A 20101-nucleotide genomic window follows, 5' to 3' on the forward strand; every position below is an offset into this window, starting at 1 on the left:
TCCCTCCCCCCCTCCCCTCCCGATTTACTAGCTGGAGGCAGCTCTCCATGCTGCCAGCTCTGCTTCATGCTGCACTACAGCTTCGCACAGCATGGGCATTTATTGGCCAAATTATCGGCCCCATTGGGCCAATATCCGATACAGCAATTTTTCTTTATATCGGTACCCATCCAATATCGGACCTGCATATCGGTGCACCTCTAGTTGCGTGCCAGCTTCTTTTTCCCCCCAGTAAGAAGGTTCCTTTGTCCAGGGCACAGCATTTAGAGATCGCAGAGCAGGAATAAAAGGCAACTTTATACCAGGTCCACTTGTCTGCATAAGCTGAAATTTCCAAATGCCTCTACAGCCCAGTGAAATTTGTCTTCTTGAGCCCTTTGCCAATATCATAGTTTGATAGAGTTTTTCTTCTTTAATGCCTTTTACATTCATTCTCTACCCAACACAAGCCCCACAGATGCAGCCTTTGTTCATCCTGTCCATGTATATTAAGAGGGCTTTCTACACAAGCACCCACTATATAAAAATGCAGAGATCACATTAATACAATAGCCTCTGTAGGTCTCAGCCAAGAATAGGACCCCATTGTATTCTGTGCTGTATATATGTACCAAGAGGCACTCCCTGTCCTGTAAAAAAAAAAATCTTATTTAAAATAGACAAGGAAGGATCATCACCCCCTTTTATAGATGGGAAATGGAAACCTTGTCTGTGGCAGGGCCACCCAGAAAAAGCATAAAGCCATCCTTCCTACCTAGCTGAATACACTGAGCTCCTCTTCAGAGGCCGGAGTAAAAGCAAGAAAGTTCTTCACTTCTCCCATGGAGTCCCATTTATAAAATATTTTTTGCCAGAACAGTTCAGCCTTGGATTTCTTCCCTACTTTGAGGAATAAAGTTTACTTCCATACCAATTCTAGCCACTATTCATTGCTAATGGAGCAGCTTAGCAAGTTTAAGGCTTCATTGTGAGGCAGCTGTTTCACCGATTATGGATCAATTCCAACAAGGAGCTCCAAAACAGTGCGTCAGTTTTACTGAATAGTTTACAACCCATAAGTAGGAACAGAGGCACTCGACCACCTTCAGATGCAGCTAAGTTGATTTCCAGTGAATTACAAACTTCAATTAACTCTTGAGCTTAAGACTGATGGAAAAAGTAAACCTGGCAAAGAAGTTCCGACTTTGGATGTAAAGCGTCAGTAACCATGGAGGTTCTTCAGTGTGCCAGTCTGAACTGTCTCGATAAACTTAAGATAGGATGGTGGGGGGAGGGAAGAGGGGGCCAGGATAGTCTCCCAAAGTAAAAAATGCTCTGTATGTTAGATGCCACCTGGAGTCTTTGTTGTCTTTTCTATGAATGACCACTAGTTTTCTATGCCTGACTTTTGAATTTAAGTTAACACTACTGGATTATGCCTAGGTTTGGAGCAGAGCTAGGAAGAGACTGTGCACAACCTCCCTACACTTGATATGGGCATAAGGTAAAATGTACAAGGACTCACCATGAAATTTCTTGTCCAGGATCATCTGTGACAGTTTTCTTTCTACATCAGCCTGAAATTGAAGCAGAGAATCGAAACCGTCTCCTAGAGCTAGCTGAAGAGCAGTGGATTTCACCACTCTACACCAGTAGCCCTGACAGGATACAAAATAGCTGCTTCCAGGTGATTTTTCAACATAGTTCACTAATCACTCTTGGAAGTCAGATCTTACACACTAGCTTGGACACAATAGTACGTTTTAAGCAATGGAAGAAGTCAAAGCAGGCACCACCAGGCACTAGCTTCAATTGAGTAGAGTGCCAAGATGACCCCAATTGAGTAGCGTGCCTAGATGACCCTCTTGCTTCATGGAGTACAGTACAGCTTTTATGTCATACATGCTGTTATCAGCATTATATTAATGCTTTAGCCAAGCTTCACCACAAGTCTGTTAACACAGCAATACCTGCAACTGCCAGCAAATGACCCAGTGGGAGTCAGCCCCTCCCTCCATTTTGCTATTTCAGTAGAGCACATGGCACTTGAAGATAAGGGATGATTGAGTTCCCTGCTCTTACTCAAAATATCAAAATGTGCGCTGGTGTCCAAGAAGTCATCTAGTACAAGAATGCACCATTCAAAACAGTGTACAATGGAAGCGAGTATGCAGCCAGGATCAAGACACTCCGTAATCTGACTTGGCAGCTTTATGAGTTGTTAAGTCTCAGACAATTCAGGGCAAGAGCCCTTTTGGGTGGTACTCAGGCAGGAGAAGTATTATTTACTAAGATTTAAACCAGCTCAGATTATCCTTACTCCAATATGGATAGTTAGCTTTGTGGGCTAAGCAGTTGCTGAGCCAAATTGATACTCAGGAAAACTCCAGCCAGAGGGACTAATTTGGCCTGATGTCTTAGGAGGTGTTAGAGAGCTTGGTTCCAGTAGCTTTATGATAACCATACCCTGAATGATCATTTGCTGCTCGCTCAGACCAACCAAAGCTAAAACCGATTCAACCACAGAAGCTCTAGTATTGCACAGGAAGGGCCTTTGACTCTTCCAAAGAAGCCTTAGCAAGTGGTGAAAATAGCAGGGAGCAGGACCTTGGGTTTCATGGAGGACCTCAAAGGGAAGTCCACGTGCTCCACTATATTACATCACAAACATACATTGAAAAGTATCCTACGTTAATCCCAGCCCTCATGGGGGCTGTTTTCCAAGAGGAATTTGCTCTAATTGTGGAGTTGCCAGCACCTGGAGGTTTAATGTGCCAAATTATCTCATGGTGGTTAATGCCATGACCCCTCAAGTTTCTTGACCCTCTTATTAAGCAGTCTCTCTGATTTCTAGAGATGTTCTTACCTTTGAGAGCTTGATGAGACTGGATATGTGCTCAATCTATAAGAAATCAACAGATATGGGATGCAAGTTTTATTGCTTGCTTTCAGTACAGAATAATGCAGTATAAGGCCTTGATACATGACACCCCTTTACACATGACACCCCAGCCCATCAATACTCTAGTTTTGTGCCCTAGATCAGTTCCTTTACTTCAGAGCTTTATCTCAGACTTCAGACCACAATAATGTTAATAGAAGATGGACAGACCATAAACCAGACTGCTGGATCTCCATTCTCTGCTTAAACATGAAATAGCAGCTGTGCTATACAAATAAGTATTAATTCCAGCCTCAGCAGCACTCCTGGAAGAAACCCTTGAGCCAAAGCATTACTATTGAAGGCATTACAAATTTGCCCATAGGTTAGTATACAGCAGAGAGAGGCTTTCAATAGTTCTGGATGGTTTCCATAAGCCCTTTAAATAACTAACATTTTTCAGCTAAAAGTTACAAATTCTGAAAGTTTCAGGTTATTAAGTGATCAGTAAAATTCAGAGAGATGAGATTCCCTCCAGTGCACAGCAGTTCACTTAGAGACAGCAAAGAGGAATAAAATATCAAGAGCCAGCACTTTGGTATGCACACTGTAGGAAGAGTGCGCGCACATGCGCATGTAAGGGATAGGAGGGAAAAAGACAATGACACAAAACCAATCCAAACAATTACCTGTACTCTGGAAAAGGGTTCAATGACTCTGATCAGATTTTGTTCCAATAAGTTATCATACAGCTTTGCCAAATGTGTATTTATAATGGGATCGTCCCTGAGCTCCACCTTATAGTCTGTTAAAGCCTAGAGAAGACATATTGAAAACAAATAAATTAGCATGAATAGAAGAACTATTAAATCCATCCTTCTGACAAGAAGGATGGTGGTGCAGGATGATTAACACAAGAATAAACTAGTAATACTGGAGGGGTTTGGGTTGTAGCCGTGTTGGTCTAAGGACATAAGCAGACAAGGTTCCTTGTGTGAATGTGATATCTTTTATTAGACCAACCCCCAAATGGTTGGAGAATAGTTATTCCAGGAAGAGCGCACACCAACTGCTGAAGCTTCCTTAGCCTGACGAAGGGTTTTTGAACCTGAAAGCTTGCTTAATAACTATTCTCCAACCATTTGGGTTGGTCTAATAAAAGATATCAAATTCACCCAAGGAACCTTGTCTGCCTAGTAATACTGGGTTACTTTTAGCTAAAGGGCCATTAGGTCACATCAGCCTAATAGCAAGTTGGCTGACAGCTAATATCTCCATCTTTATACTGATAGGGCCCTACAGTCTTTACCAGCAAGCAATCTGCTCTCCTCCAAGAGGTTTGGCGTGTGAGGACAACTTCCTGGCACTGTCTTCCTTTCCCCTCCTCTCTGCAGCATTTTTCCTAGAATTTTCCTAAAAAACTCAGTCTGGGAAGACCTTTAAAAAGGCCATGGAAGTACTCAAGGGAATTCATTAAACTGAATACTGCTTGGGCAGTGGATTTCTCCAGGATCATAGCAGATGTTTACTGAAGATAATGGTGTAGAAGGAATCATGTCAGGAAAAAGAAACTAACCACAGAAATGGCCTTAACAGGGACCTTGAGCTTGGCAGCGTCAGCCCAACTCCAGAAAACACATGTTCACATCTACAGTTTCATATGGTAACTCCCTGCTCAGAAGGCTATCACCAAAGAATAGGAGTGGTGTAGAAGGTCAACTGAAGTGCATTTTACTTGTTGCGAGCAATAAGTTTACAGGGCACCCTACTGGTTAGGACCACAGCTCCGAGTCCCTTTTTACAAGAATTTGCTGCTCCACTTTAACGAGATAATTAGTCAAGGTTTGAATAACAGAAGTTTCTCACTTCTCGTCTATACAGTTTGAATGGTTTATGGTATGTATCCAGACTTCAAGACCTGCTGGGCAAGTTCAAAGGAAAGTAGGGCTGGAAGACACCTCAAAGTCATCTAGTTCAGCCCCCTGCTCAAAGCAGAATCATCCTCAAGGAACTATCCCAGCCAGATGTCTATCCTGCTTTTGAAAGTTTCCAAACACAGAGAATCCACAGCTTCTCTAGGTAACCTCTTCCAGTGCCTGACCACTCCGAGTCAAACTTCCTCCTAATCTTCAGCCTAAATATCCCCAGATACATCTTGAGGCAATTGCTCCTAGTCCTATCCCCTACAGCCATAAAGACTGATATCAAATTCCCACCCTGACTTGCAGTCTTCTCTTTTCCAGGCTAAATAACCCTAGTTCTTTCAGCCTTTCCTTGCAAGTCTTGCCTCCAGGCCCTAATCATTTTTGTTACTCAACACCAGACTCTTTCCAAACTGTCAACTTTTCTTGAAGTGTGGAGCCCAAAACTGAACACAGTACTCTAGGTGAGGCCTTATTAGTGCCGAATAGAGTGGAAGAATAACTTCCCTTGATTTGCATGCGACACTCCTGTTAATACAACCAAGGATATCGCTGGCTTTTTTTTTTTTTTTGCGCAACAAGAGCACACTTGTTGGCTCATAATCAGCTTATGGTCCACTATAATCCCCAGGTCCTTCTCTGCTGAATTGCAACCAAGCCAGTCTGTACTTGTGCATATGGTTATTCTGTCCCAAGTGCAAGACTCTGCACTCATCCTTGCTGAATCTCTTCTAATGGATCCAGACTGGACCATTTCTCCAGTCTAAATCCAAGTCCTGCCCTCCAGAGAATTTGCAATTCCACCCAACTTGGTGTCATCTGTAAATCTGACAAGCTGCACTTCATCTCATTATCCAAATCAACGATGAGGATGTTCAACAATACTGGACCCAGGAGAGACCCCTGGGAAACCGTACTTGATACCTCCTCCCAACTCAACATTGAGCCATTTGAGGACTACTTGCTGAGTACAGTGATCAGCCTGCTACATGTCCACTTTTCAGTACTTGCATCTAGTCTCTATTTTCTTAGCTTGCTAATGGGGATATTGTGGGGGAGAGTGTCAAAAGCTTTGACAAAGACAAGGTATACCACATCCACTGCTCTCCCCCTTTTAACAGTGCCTGTCACTTTACCACAGAAGAAAATTGGGTTTGTCAGGCATGACTTGCTCTTGGTGAAACCAAGCCGACATCCTGATCACCTTGTTCTCCTTAAAATGCTTCACAACAAATTCCTTGGGGACCTGCTCCATGATTGTTCCAGTTACAGAGGTCAAGCTGACTGGTCTCTAGTTCCACAAACCCTCCTTCTTCCCCTTTTAAAGATGGGCACTATATTTGCCCCTTTCCAGTCAAACAGTTGTCCAACCTCCATGAATTCTCAAAAAGATAATCAATGGCTCCTAAATTACATAGGCCAATTCCTTCAGTACATGGTACTTGTTTCTGTTCTCTAATTATTTGTTGAAAAGGCCCAACAACAGCTGCCCAATACTACTGCAAAGCTTGTGCAATTCAAGGGTGACTTTTAGTAAAGATGTTAGTTTCAAGTTCTTCTTTCACACAGCCCCAAGTACCCACACTAAAATCAGGGCATTTGATTCTTCATGCAACCTAAAGTGATTAACCTGATAAACTAAAGCTAAGATTCAACTTCAAATGAATACCCCAGAATATTCTCCTGTTGTTTGCTTGGATCCTTCATGAACAATAAGTTGTATAACTTCTTCCTATACATGAAGTCTACAAGCTCCTGGAAGAGATTGGGGATGCTGAACCAAACCTATGGGCAGCAACAAAGTGGACCAACTGCTGGGAAAGGTCAGATCTATTTCTGCAGTGTTTTATACCAATGCCAAGCGAGTCCCCCACTGGACACAACCTTGACAGAGAAGCGTGGGTCAAGCTGAACAGACTTTGATGTCTTCCTAATCACTCACCTTTTCGAAGTCTGCCAGTGACCGATTCTTGCTGGCCTGTGCCACACATTTCAGTGCTTCTGTCTGCAAAGAAGATGGAGCAAGTATTATTTCTGGGGCACCCACAAATGTTGTTAATACTAACTATATGGAGTATACTGAACGTTAACAGGCAAAGTGGGAATATTCAGCACACCTAGTAAGAAATCCACTTCATACTGATGAAGAATTGGAATGTCGTAATGTTTGAGAATACAGAAGCAAGAGTCTGCGGTTCCTTCAACTGCAGTTTGACAAAATGATGCACATTTCAGCATTTCTTTCAGAACATGCAAATTTTGAAGTTTTTAGCCAGTTTAATATTTCTTCTTTTCAGTGTGCTGTGCTGTTAGTGGAAGAAAGACACCGAGACGTGTGACCAACATATACTGTCTATCATAGGTAGCATTCTTCACATTGGAGACGATCAAATCTTACAGGTTCCAGGAAAAGAGAAGAGCAGACAAAAAAAGGACTGAAACATTCTTTTATATTAAAATTAAGGACCACTATTTAGAAAAGGCTAAGATGCTGAAAAAGGAGAGCCTCCAACCTCTAAGCAGTGAAGGTCACAAGCCCCCAAGGCTGCACCATTGAGGGCTGCATGCTGGAGGAACTTCAATTCAGCCATGGACTCTGGCTGCTGTTGCAGGCAAGGGGGGGTGGGCAGCAGCTAGGCAGGAGCCTGGGGGCTGAAACTTAACCCTTCACAGGCTACGGGCAACCTGCAGGCCACCAGCTGGACAGCCCTGCTGATAAAGCATTTCTAAGCCTGGCAAGTTGCAAAGTATGCGACCTTCAAACCACATCATTACGACAACAGTTTGCTTTTCCTCTTCTCTACGTAATTCTGAGAACATTTTAACAGTCCGTCCCCGTCCCCCAATCGCATCAATATTTTGTAGTGTTGCCTGGAATGCAAGTTTTTGAGTAGTAAGAGCACAGGTGCATTAGTAGAGCAGCATAAGCCAGTGGCTATGGAATCTGGATTTTGTTGTTCCATCTGCTGCTAATTCACTGACGTTCGGACCATTCATTTGCCCTCCAACTCATTTTTCATACCTGTTAAATAGACCAATACTCTCTCAGTGGAATGGTGAAGACAACCTTTGAAATGCTCATATGCTATAAAAGGAGCCAGAGAGGTATCCAGATAAAGTGTTTTAACCTCTCATTGAAAAAGGTATATTGGGCCATCAAGTGTAGGTTTGCTATGTATGATTGTCAGGGGGAAGTGAAAAAGATGAGACTAGGACCATCTAGAAACTGGCCAAGGATAAGGAAGTTTCAATTCTAAAAAAAAATTCTCTCCTTCCATCCCCTCAGTACTTCATCTTAATGATCAGTATTTACCATTATCTCATCTCTCAGATAATCACCTCACAGACAAGTGCGAGGGCTTAGAATTAGCTCCTGTGCCACAAATGACAAATGACCAAATAAACAAATGACCAAAAGAACAGGGAGGATGTCACTGCTTACGTCTGTCCAGACTGCAAGAGTTCCTAGTTCATGACCCTCTATTTTAACAAGGTATGGTATGAACACAAACTGGCTGTTATTGCAGGGTCACTCCAATGTAGCAAAGACACCTGGTTTTGGTAATTTATAAGTAACCAGAACACCCATACAAGCATGTTAAAGCAGTGGCTGCCAACTTTGGGGCACGACCCAAATTGGGGTCACGGGGGATCCGCCCCTTGCTCCACCTGGCTCTCACCGCTACTGTCCCCCGTGATCCCAGCCCAGCACGGGCTCTGCTGAGCACGAGTGAATGGGCAGCGGGGGCAGAGGTCGCAACCCAGATTTAGGGGCTCAGAAAAAGTTTGGGAGCCACTGTGTTAAAGGAATGCTACCAAATTTAAAGAATCATAAGGAATTTGCATGTTATTAGAACAAGCCGGGCTTATTTAGATGGAAGATGCCAATTGCTGTTGTTCACCTTACAGTCCTCTGGATCTTGACTGTTCAATTCTACTAACAAGAAAAAAAAGGATTTTGAGGAACAACCAAAACAAGTGAGTGTAATTAACAACTCAGGCATCCATACATTTGATCCAAGACTGCCAGTGCAGCAGTCCCTGGAAAACAGAGAGTACTCAGCACCTACATGTTTAGACCCATCAACATGACAACTAAGAATTCAGCAGTGTACCAAAGCACTGGGAGAAGTTTAAATGAAGTAACAAGGGGCCAGATCTTCACTGGGTGCAAGTCACTGCAACTGAAATCAAGGGATGTCAGGTGATTCAGTAAGCTCAGGATCTGACTTGAAGTGTTTAGAAATATTAACAGCCAATTTCTTTAGTGCAGTGGTAATGAATACAGATCATTTAGAAAGTGTCAGGTACGAATGCATAATAGAATCCAGTGAGGAATCAACTTTTATCCTTTCCAGAGAAAATGAAGATAGAAAGCCTTAGTTTTCTGTACCTGTCTTCCTGCATACCGCAGAGCAAGCTTCCCACTCACTAATGCCTGGACATCCTCTGGGCTGGAGAGAAAGGGAAGAGTGCATTTAGCCAACAGTGAGTATTGCTATACTTCTCAATACAGGTTATTAGATTGGCCTTTCAACTGAGCCACATGCTTTCCGACTCTGATGCACATTTACACAAAGTACGCATCGAGAAGTCTTCAAGTTTTCCACTAAACCTAAAAAAACAACTTCAGGACTTATTCTACCACATATATTCTGGAAATACCAGATTCTTGAGATTACAGCAACAAATACAATGAAGGAATAAATAGCTAACTAAATTTGTCTGCTTCAGTTCAATTAGCTAAGAGATATATGGACAATTCCTTCCCAATTAAATGTAATAAAGTGTTCTTCCCAGAACTCAACTGCCACGTACGCGTTGAGCATGATTTTGCACAGCAACATGTATTTGAGTGCAGTGATGGCTTTGGGGTTATCAACTGAATCGTATCCTTCAAATGCTTCATAAAAATATGAATAGGCTGTTTTCCAGTCCTTCTCTTCTGCTGCATGGATAATACCTGTGAAGAGAACATGCAGACTTGAAGTCAATTCTGAATTCTCTAAAGGCAGTGAAATAACAAGGCTAACTAATGCTGTACATTGCACTTTCATTAAACAGAACATTTTCCTTTTATTGTCATTCTTTTAATTCATTTGTTTTAGGACAACCACATTCACTCTTCAAAATAGCGACTAGAGACAGATTACAAAACCAAGGCAAAATATACAAGGGATGTGTCTAAACAAAGCCACATTTCAGCACTTTAGCACTTGTTTTTTGTGGAGTTTCTTTTCTGTCTGATTGAATGACAGGAGTACAAGTTCCTTTGAGTGGCATTTGTAACAAGAGTTACAGACCTGCTGGATCTAAAGATTTCAGGGGTCTCGTCTCAAACTGTAGTATAAATGGTCACTTAAAATTTTTGCCTGGTTCAAGAGACTAACAATGACTATCTACTGCATAAGTTTATCACCATATTGAAAAAAGCAAGCCCCAGCTCCTGAACTGATAACAAGAAAAATCTTTAGTTTTTATTTGCGTAAGTTTTTACCTGTCATGGTTTGGAAGGTCTGGGTTATGTTTGTTATTCACCTTAGAGACTCAAGTGCCAGAAGAAAAGCTGAGCTATTTCAAAATCATGAATTAAATCACTCACAATGTGCTGTCAAAGCCATGATTCTGAATGCTCAGGTGTATATGTACACAGTACTGCTACTCAAAATATTACAGCAATATGTTACTGTTTACATTCATAAAACATGTAAAAAATTAATAAATAAATGGGCTAAGTTAATGAGCCTACATCAAAAACTTTGGGTTGCAGGCCATATCGTTTTTCTATATAAAAACAGCATGGGGCAAAACATCTTACTTCTGAGGTTCAGCTTTGTAAGTATGGCACAAGAGGTCATGTACTGCATTAAAGGCTTGATCCCAGTCCTCCCTTGCTTCTAGTCAAGATTTTTTTACCTGACTGCATGTCCAGTGCTGCCTGCAGTTTGGGTGGGCAATAGATTGCATTGGCTGTGGTCCGTGCAGAGGTTAAAGCTGCTCTTGCTTTTGGCAGATTGCTGAGGGCATGGTATGTCTTGCTTTCCAACAGCTGCACTTCAACCAGCAGAGCCTTATCATCCATCTTTTTCAACTCACGCAGAAGCTGAGAGCCTGGCCAGAAACAAGAACAAGAGCCTTTGTAACTTGCTCCAAATAGCTCCTCTTTTTGGCTAGCAGCAGCAATTCAAGGTCATTGTGGACAACACCCTCTTTCCCCAAAAGGGTGCTGTTTTCTAGGTATGCTTTCAGTGGCTCAGGGCCTAGAAGTATCCAGGGTGTTCATGCCAACACATTTTGTGGTTCCAAGAAACAAAAGGACAGAAAGTAGGACTAGACCAAACTGTTACAAAGTTGGATAAGCTCAAGGGAAAGTTCTGTATTCTAGGGCAAGCATTACTGATGGTGTAAGTAACTGTGGGCAAGCCGAGCACGGACATTTGCAGGCATAAACTTAAGTCATTTACAGCAGGTGGTGAGATTCAACCTGTCTTTATGAAAAGGTTATTTGGGTGACAGTATCAGATTCAGGACAAATCTTTGAGCAAATCTCAAGTGCTAGTCTGAACTTCACTTTCTAGAAGTGACCAAGGCTTCTTTTGACTCGCTTCCAAATTTGAGATGATGGGAATTTGTTTTTTAAATCATTAAGTAGTTATAGATTAAAAAGTAGATGCTGCACATCCTTTGCCTTATTTCTTGATAGGAAGGGAAGACCCAGGAGACTCAGATGAACCACCAGTTCAATGCTGCTAAGTACAGAGGCAAAGAGCCAGCCAGTAAAAGCAGCTTTTTCCCCTCCCTTGACCTCTGAATTAAAGAAATATCTTGATGTAAGAAGAGATAAAAACCCCATCCTATTGCTATCGAAACCAAAGCATGAGATAAGAGCTACAGCAAAAACTGCACCATCAGCTTGAAGAGAATTTACCTCCTCTTGAAACTTGACTTCTGAAGCCTGTTTTCCTTAACTCCTCTCTAGGGGCTACAGAGACCTATTATTGTCCCTCCCCCAGCAGCAGACAAATGTCACCCCTCGAAACACGTTATTTCCACGCTCCATATTCCCCATGTTCCATATGTACAAGGCTGAGCAGGATGCTGTATACACACATTTAGATCTATAGGTAATTATTGTTGCCTTTTCAAAAAGCACCTAAATGACTCAGCAGAAGTCTCTACTGACTTTCTATGGGCTTCTCTACATACACAAGTTGTGCTGGGTTATTGAAGTCAGTTGAATTAAAACATTTTAACTTTAATGTGCAACTCTCATCAGTTTAAAACTAGATAGCATACAGACCCAAGCTATGTTGATAAACAGATGCAGCTTTGATGTCTGAACTGTTTAACTAAACATAGAAGATTTCTAAAACCTTCTGCTCAGACCATGCCTAAGTTACACAGGTGACTTAAATTCTACTCCTACTAATCGGAAACCAAAGAAAAGCATAGTGACTTGAACAAAGTTATCATAGTGAGTGCATAGCAGAACTAGAAGAGAGCTCAGGAGTCCTGACTTCCATGCCACAATATCATGTTACCAGGACAAGGGCCTCCTAGATGTAGCAATTATTTTTGGCCTTACTAATACTTTTATTGATGGCATTTCTGAAAGGACCTAGAAGCATTAGACGCCTAATTCCACAGGTGCCTTGAAAAATATTAGTATTCTCTATTCAACTACATCTGATTATACTTTGCTTAAAAATCTAATTGAAACAAGTCTATGGTGCTGGCAGTGGAAAAACAGAGCTTTGATTCAGGCCAGAGGATTCCAAGTCTTTGACGCCATTAATTTACCAAAGTATATCATGTTACAAGGACAATTGGTCATTCCCCATATGCACCTCAAGCTTAAATTTGGAAACAATGAACTATCGCCACCTAGTGGCAAACTTACCTAGCTGCAATGCCTCTTGATACCTCTTAGTATCGAAATACAAAGACACCAACCTAGCCTGGAGAACAGAAAAGGAACTGCTTTGAGGAGAGTCAGAGAAAGGCAGCATAGATTTATTTTACAAAATGATATGGTATTCTTATTAATTTTCAGATTTCACTAATTTAGGGTGTACAATGCAACACACTAACCCCAGATGTTGTCTGGAAATTCTACAGGTTCTGAATAAAAGTTATCAAGCTCTCTCCTGTCAAGAACAATTTCTTGCCAACATGCCCCCAACCAGGACAACTAGCCTTAGAATAATCATGTAGATTTTCGTATACACAAAGACCTGAGCAGGAAATATTTACAAATACAAAATCCAGACAAGTAGAAAAGTTGCCACCAAATAGAAAGTAGATCCCCACACAGCCTACCTCCAGGGCCTGGCGCAGGAAAGTTCTCTTCTCAGATTTGGCCCATTCAATACACTCTAAGCACAGATCAACCTAAAGGGAGCAAAAAAATAAAATTTAAAGCCCTCTACCTGCAAGCAGAAGAGTAAGATCATATGATCCAGATTCGTTAAGTTATTCTCTCATATACAACAATGACAAAAACTGAAATAAGTCTGATGTGGATGTTGTAGCCCTGATGGTCCAGGAAATGTGAGCAAGGTAAGGGTCTGTGTGAGTAATATCTTCTACTGGACCTTCAGGTGACCTGAAGAAAACTCCACTGCATTCAAAAGCTTGTCTAAGCCTATCCCAACCATGCAGTTGGTCCAACAAAAGATATCCTTCTTACAAATTCTTGCCTCTCACAAAACTGAAATAAGATGTTTAAACGAATTTCTATACTACTGTATAAGGCAATACAGCAAGTTTGGCCAGGTAAGACAAAATACCTGTGCTTATCCATGTTGAACAGCAAGTTATCTTTTCTTGATTCATTTAAGATAATAAGCAGCAGCCACAGATATAGAATTTGGATTTTATCCTTGTATCTGCAGTCAGAACATAATCCAACATTAGATACAATCTGTTCTTTGCTATTGCTGATCAGGATACTGTACTGCATTGAAAAGAACAAGCAAAACTAAAACTTACTGTAATGTAAGCTTTCTATAGTCAAAACATGGTTATACTAAAGACAGACATGTCATTCTGACCCCCCTTTTTTTTAAACAGATCTGGCTTACATCTACCAGTCAAAGATTCTCTTGCACTGGGATACAACGATGTATTCTTCTGACATGCAAAAAATCACCAGCAAGGAGTTTGTTAGCACCTTGCTAATATTCCCCCTTAGAGTTGCTTTTTTGTTTGAAACAAAGATGTCTGGGTTCATCAAAACATGAGCATAAAAGAGCTGGCTTTTGAATTCAGCTAAAAGGGAAGTTGGTGACGGATAGGAGGGACAAAGCAGAGCTCTTAAATTAGTTTTTTGCCTCCGTATTCTTGAACCCGGATCTAGACAAATCTCCCAAATGCATTACTGACAGAAGCAGGAGAAACACCAGCTCACTAACTGTCAGTGCCGACCTAGTAGAGATATTTGGAGGGGTTGGACGTGTTTAAATCAGTGGGACCGGATGAGCTCCATCCAAGGGTGCTGAAAGAATTAGCCAGTGTCATAGCAGAGCCACTGGCATGACTGTTTGAGCACTCCTAGTGCTCAGGTGAGGTCCCAGAGGAGTGGAAAAGGGCCAGTGTGGTCTCTCTTTTCAAGAAGAGGAGGAAAGAGGATCTGGGTAACTATAGACCAGTTAGTCTCACCTCTACCCTTAGGAAAACGCTTTAAAAGATTATCAAGGATCACGTTTGTAGGAGCCCAGCGGGTAATACAATGCTGAAGGGCAACCAGCATGGGTTCATGGCATGTAGATCCTGCCTGACTAACCTTGTTTCTTTCTATGACTAGGTCACTAAAACTTAGATGCAGGAGTCAAGGTAAATGTCATCTACTTGGACTTTAAGAAGGCCTTCGACACTGTATCCCATCCTATTCTTATAAGCAAATTGAACGGCTGTGCCATAGACAATTACAATCATGTGGGTGGCGAACTGGCTTAAGGGTTGTACCCAGAGTGGTGGTGGACGGGTCGGTATCAACCTCAAAACGTGTGGGCACTGGGGTCCCCCAAGGCTTGGTCCAGTGCTGTTCAATATCTTCATCAGCAACCTGGATGAATGCGTGGAAAGCACTATGTCCAAATTCACAGATGACACCAAACTATGGGGCGAAGCAATGACACTGATGGGAAGAAACCAAATCCAGGCAGACCTGGACAGGTTAGAGAAGTGGGCAGAGAACAACAAGGACAAGTGCAAGGTGCTGCACCTAGGAAGAGGGAATCACCAGCATACCTATAGGCTGGGGGGGGGCAGGGGGAAGAACGACACAGATGGACGGGGACGGGACGGACACGACACGATGGACAGACACGACCTTCTCAGCAGCACAGCAGCAGAAAGATCTTAGAGTCACTGTCGACTCCAAGATGAATACGAGCCGTCAATGTGACGAATTAATTAGCAGAGCTAACCGCACTTTGTCATGCATTAGCAGGTGCATCACGAACAGGTCCAGGGAGGTAATGCTCCCCCTCTATCAGGTCACAGCTGGAGTACTGCATCCAATTCTGGGCACCACAATTCAAGAAAGATGTGGACAACCTTGAGAAGGTCCAGAGGGGGGTCACTCGTATGATTAGAGGCCTGCAGGGAAGGCCTTATGAGGAAAGGCTGAGGGACCTAGGCCTTTTCAGCCTCTGCAAGAGAAGGGGGGTTGGGATCTTGTGGCAATATACAAATTCACTGGGGGAGGGATTCGGGGGGGGGGCGGCGCAGGGAATAGGAGGTGCTCTGTTTACCAGAGCACCCCTTGGAATAACCAGAAACAACAGCCACAAGCTGATAGAGAGTAGATTTAGGCCATTTCTGGCCATCAGAAAGAGCTTCTCCAGTTAGGGCTGCCAGAATCTGGAAAAGGCTTCCAAGGGAGGTGGTGTTCTCCCCTACCTTAGGGGTCTTCAAGAGGAGACTAGACAAGCACTAGCTGGGGTCACATGACCCCACCACTTTCTCCTGCCACTGGCAGGGGGTCGGACTTGATGATCCTTTGACCCTAGCATCTATGAATCTATAAAAGGAAAACAGCACGTTTTAGGTACCAATCAAGTCCAAGCTGTTTGTGTGTGATAACCTTCATATAGTAAAACCCTTGAAAGCACACGTGAACTAGGAAGTAGTTCTTACTTAAGTTTTACCTACAAGATAAAGTTGGAATAAAAACTAAACCGCTTACTGCATTCTTTAAAGTTGTCCAGATTGCCCAGAGGAATAAAGAGGTTATATCCCATGCCAATTAGAACAGAACACACATTTCAGAGGGCAGGAGGTAGCACACTTTGCACACTACCCAAAGGTCACCAAAATGCGGTTGTCTCTGAACTGAAAGAACAGCTATTTAGCAGGTGCACTGCAAAAGCAGCAATTTATGGCTGTAGCAGTTGGCTGACTCTTCAGATTTGGGGGCGAAAGTTTCACAGAAGTCATCATGAGTTGACAACTCATTGCACTGTAATGTACACAGACGAATTAGGCCTGGAAGCAACTTCTGCCCTAATTATTTGCTTACCAGGTGACAGGTTGTACTGTAGGAAGTGATGCACCACCCCTCTTAGTGTCTAATAGAGTCTCTATGTATATATTGTTTCGGACCAAACAATACTCTACTTAGAAGTAATAATTCAGTTTTTGTGACTTTCCTCCCAACTCTGCCTTTTCTGATTATAGCGGTAAATATTTTGATATAATGGAGTCATCTCTTCCTAGGAATCACTGAGCGATATTCCGCCCAGCCAGAATATACTATTGTTTTGGCCCATGTCTTAATAAGAAAACCTCCGTCAAGTTTCCTTCAGAAAAGTCTCTCTAAATTCACTCATTCTCCTTAAACACCCTCTCCCTGTGTGTAAAACTCTATTCTCACGTTAGTCAAATTTTACAGTCAAATAGCACATGGCTGCTGATACCTGCCTGGTACACTCAGACTGTATCAATCACTCATCCAAGAAAACTGAGCCTGAAGAACAGAGGGAAATGAGATGTTTAGCTCAGACTGGGAAAGTTCCCTGCTGGAGAAATCTATCTGGAGGTAGAGCAGTCTTTTCATGGAAAAGTAAAAACTCCATTAATATGAAGCAGATAATGCTTGGCAGAGATACCATTAAAACTTACGGAAGGTATTAGAGAGGTAGAATAATCCTAAAAGTCAGGACCCATGGATTCAATTCAACCCTGATGCTGAGAATAATCATTGCGTCTCAATTTCCCCATCTATAATATGATTAACACTAGCCTCAAAATAGCATATTAACACAAAGTTTTTGAGGTCACAGCTAAAAGGTGATAAGCAGTATTCACAAAACTGCACCTATTTATTTAAACTCCATCTACCCTATGAGCCACTGAAACCTTGGCTATATGAAGACCACGGCCCTTGAATCAGGTATATTACACCTAGTGTTCCGCATTCTCAGTTTTTGTTTAAAAAAAAATCTGGGAGTTTTTTGAGGTTTACCAGGCTGCCCTGATGTTTGGGGGCAAGGGGGCCCATGTTGAGCAGCTGGGTGTAGCACCAGTCATGAGCAGTAGGTCCCGGCTCTTCTGCTTCCAGGGAATGGGCCACTCGTGCCGATTAACAGGGATCTGAACTGAAAAACGGGTGTAAATCAGTAAAAACTGAATGACTTAAAAAAAAAAAAAAACAACAACTGGTAAAAACTGAGGATGCAGAACAGTAATAACACCTTTCACAGAGCACTGCACACTGATAGCACTATGTAAATAGGTTGAAACTGCCTGCCCCACTACTTTCAAATTTGGTTACCCTTTTAAAGGGAAGGAGCACAAAGTCCCCACCTGAGCCAGAAGTTGAGCCAGCTGGGGTTGAATGGTGGCACCAGAGACAAAGGGTTCTGTGACCTAAAAGCTTGATCTCAGAATCCAGGAAGCTGTGCTCTGACCTGCTACAAGCAGCTATGCCTGGACTGGCTGACAGTCATATGACAACAGCATAAAGGTTGGAGATCCCTAGCGAGACTTCTCTGTGGAATCCATGGCACCAAGTTAAGAATTAGGGGTGCACCAATAAAGATTTTCTTGGCTGATACGGATAGCCAATTATTAACCAACCATACTGGCCAATGCTTATCCGATAATAGATTTACTGACATAAATAAACCTTTTTTTTGGTCTACTCCAGCAGCCTCCTGCATCATATGCATCAGCATCCTAACACTTAAAAATGGTGGTGGGGGCGCTTGAACTAAAGCTCATCGAATGAGTTTTAGTTCAAGTACCCCCACCACCCTTTTTAAGCACCGGGATGCTTTTAAGTGGAGCAGAGCCAAGCTAGGGCAGATGCTGGCTGCCCACTGTGAGCTTAGGGCTCTCCACTCTGTTGCCTTTGCCCCAGGAGCCCCACACCAGCCACGCACCCCCTGCCCACCTGGCAGCAAGGAACACAACTTACCATCCCACTTTTGCTACGTGGGCAGGGGGCATGCGGCCAGCACAGGGCTCCCAAAGGAAAGGCAGCAGAGTGGAGAGCCCCGAGCCCACAGCGAGCAGCCTGCATCTGCCCTCTCACACAAATCTGGGGGGGCACATGCATCCCCATGCCTCTCCTGAGGGGTGCGTGCAGCAGTGGGGAGATACCCCCCTGCCCCAGAAAAGCCGCCTGTAGCTCTGTCCTGATCCCTACCTTGGCCCCAGGTCCCATGTACTGCCCTGGCTGGGCAGCACCCCCAGCTCCAGTTCCACTCCCTCTCTCACTGTGGGGGCTTGCATCTGCAGCCCCACACACCACTTTCCCTCCCCCATGCCCCATCCCCTCCAGACTTACCCACTAGGAGCTGCTCAGCTGTATTCCTGGCCATGTGCATATATGCGGCACCCCCTGCATCTTGCTCCTGGGAGCCCCAAGCAGGACCCCTTGCAGGCTAGAAAGCTGCCCACCATTTCCCAAGGGAACCCAGGCATCCAGGGGCACCAGCCCTGGGGGGGGGGAAGGAAACCAGGTGTCCAGGACCCTGGCCAGAAGGCATAATTATTAGTAAACATTATCTGCTATAATGGCCAAAAAAAGCCGATAACCAATAACGTCATTTCCCTTTTCATCGGTGCCAATCCGACAGGCACCCGATATATCCGTGCACCTCCATTAAGAATTATTTCTGACCTCTTTTTATGAAGTCTTATCACACTAGAGAACTCTGTTTAATTCACATAGAACTATATAAGGCATACAATATTTCATTAACGGAATGTAATCAAATTAATTAAAATGAGCATGTCTTGTGACCACTTAAAAGTGACTCTTCAGTATAAAGCAAAAGCAAGCTAGGTAGTGGTACTGTGAACCTGAGGAATGAGCTCCTGTCAGCATTTAAAGGGTCTTACTTCCTGTCCAGTAGCTGCCTCCATATCAAGAAACAGATCAAGAAGAGATCGGACTAAGCGGGCTGCTTTTGCTTTGCTGATGGAATTCAAGAAGGGTCGAACGTATTTCAGAAGTCCTCCAAGTTCTGTATTCAGGACAAACGATGAAAAAACAACAATGAAAATAATGTTTAGGCATTCAGAAAACAACACAACAGTAGTCAAGTTATAATGGGATTTAATAGGCCTGCATTCAGTAATATATATTACATTAACTACTTAAATTAGAGCAATCAACAGTGTTTATAGGACATTGGGGTAAACAGTTCCTGAGGCAGTATGACTTGTGATTAATCAGGGAACTGGGAGCTAAAATTCCCAGTTTTATTCTCAACTGTTGCTGACCCATTTTGTCACCTCAGGCAAATCAGTCAGTTTGGCCATCTATAAAAGCCTGTGTAATAATTACCTCAAGTTTGTTTTAAAGCTCTTAATGTTTGCAAAGGTATTTGTGATTTTTGATTTAAAAAAATTATTGTTTACATTATTCAGCTATATTGAATATTAATTTACTGGTTTAAGAGTAAATTAAGTCTTCCCATCAACATCAATATGTGAATCACACTATCTAGCTGTTAATGTGGAGAAACGTATTAAAAAAAACAAACAAATCATTGCACACTTTCTATTGTATGCATTACTTGATTAGTTCTTACTTTGTTAATCCACTCACTAATTTGCCACCCTGCTTATTAGTTTTATCTGTATTTATGCTTGTATAAATAAACATAAGGGGCATTATGGAGCGAAACATGCCGAGACAGATCACTTCTTCCCAAAAGGCGATGGAATGTGGCAATGACAGCATTCGATCCTACACATTAACACCACAACACTTTCAGAAAGGAAAAAAAAGACATTGTATCCAAATGAATTATGTTGGGAATTCGGGAGGGGGGGGGGGGGGGGGGGGGGGGAGATTTACCAA

At 42.7% G+C, this 20101-nt stretch overlaps 1 protein-coding gene across 1 annotated transcript in view; it reads right to left on the minus strand.

The window, feature by feature from the left end:
* The window catches only part of PSMD11 (proteasome 26S subunit, non-ATPase 11), a 30641-nt gene that overhangs the window by 1839 nt on the left and 8701 nt on the right, over window positions 1–20101 (minus strand). Inside the window, exons 3-12 of the mRNA XM_025207293.1 lie at window positions 19135–19259; window positions 13102–13173; window positions 12683–12740; window positions 10699–10893; window positions 9601–9745; window positions 9176–9236; window positions 6725–6787; window positions 3550–3675; window positions 2846–2881; window positions 1505–1556 (exon numbers count right to left, since the gene is read on the minus strand). Of these exons, the coding sequence (XP_025063078.1) occupies window positions 1505–1556; window positions 2846–2881; window positions 3550–3675; window positions 6725–6787; window positions 9176–9236; window positions 9601–9745; window positions 10699–10893; window positions 12683–12740; window positions 13102–13173; window positions 19135–19259 (933 nt within the window). The remainder of the gene's footprint in view (window positions 1–1504; window positions 1557–2845; window positions 2882–3549; window positions 3676–6724; window positions 6788–9175; window positions 9237–9600; window positions 9746–10698; window positions 10894–12682; window positions 12741–13101; window positions 13174–19134; window positions 19260–20101) is intronic.

The sequence above is a fragment of the Alligator sinensis genome, unplaced genomic scaffold (genome assembly GCF_000455745.1).
Source record: "Alligator sinensis unplaced genomic scaffold, ASM45574v1 scaffold919_1, whole genome shotgun sequence".
NCBI classification, from domain to species: domain Eukaryota; kingdom Metazoa; phylum Chordata; order Crocodylia; family Alligatoridae; genus Alligator; species Alligator sinensis.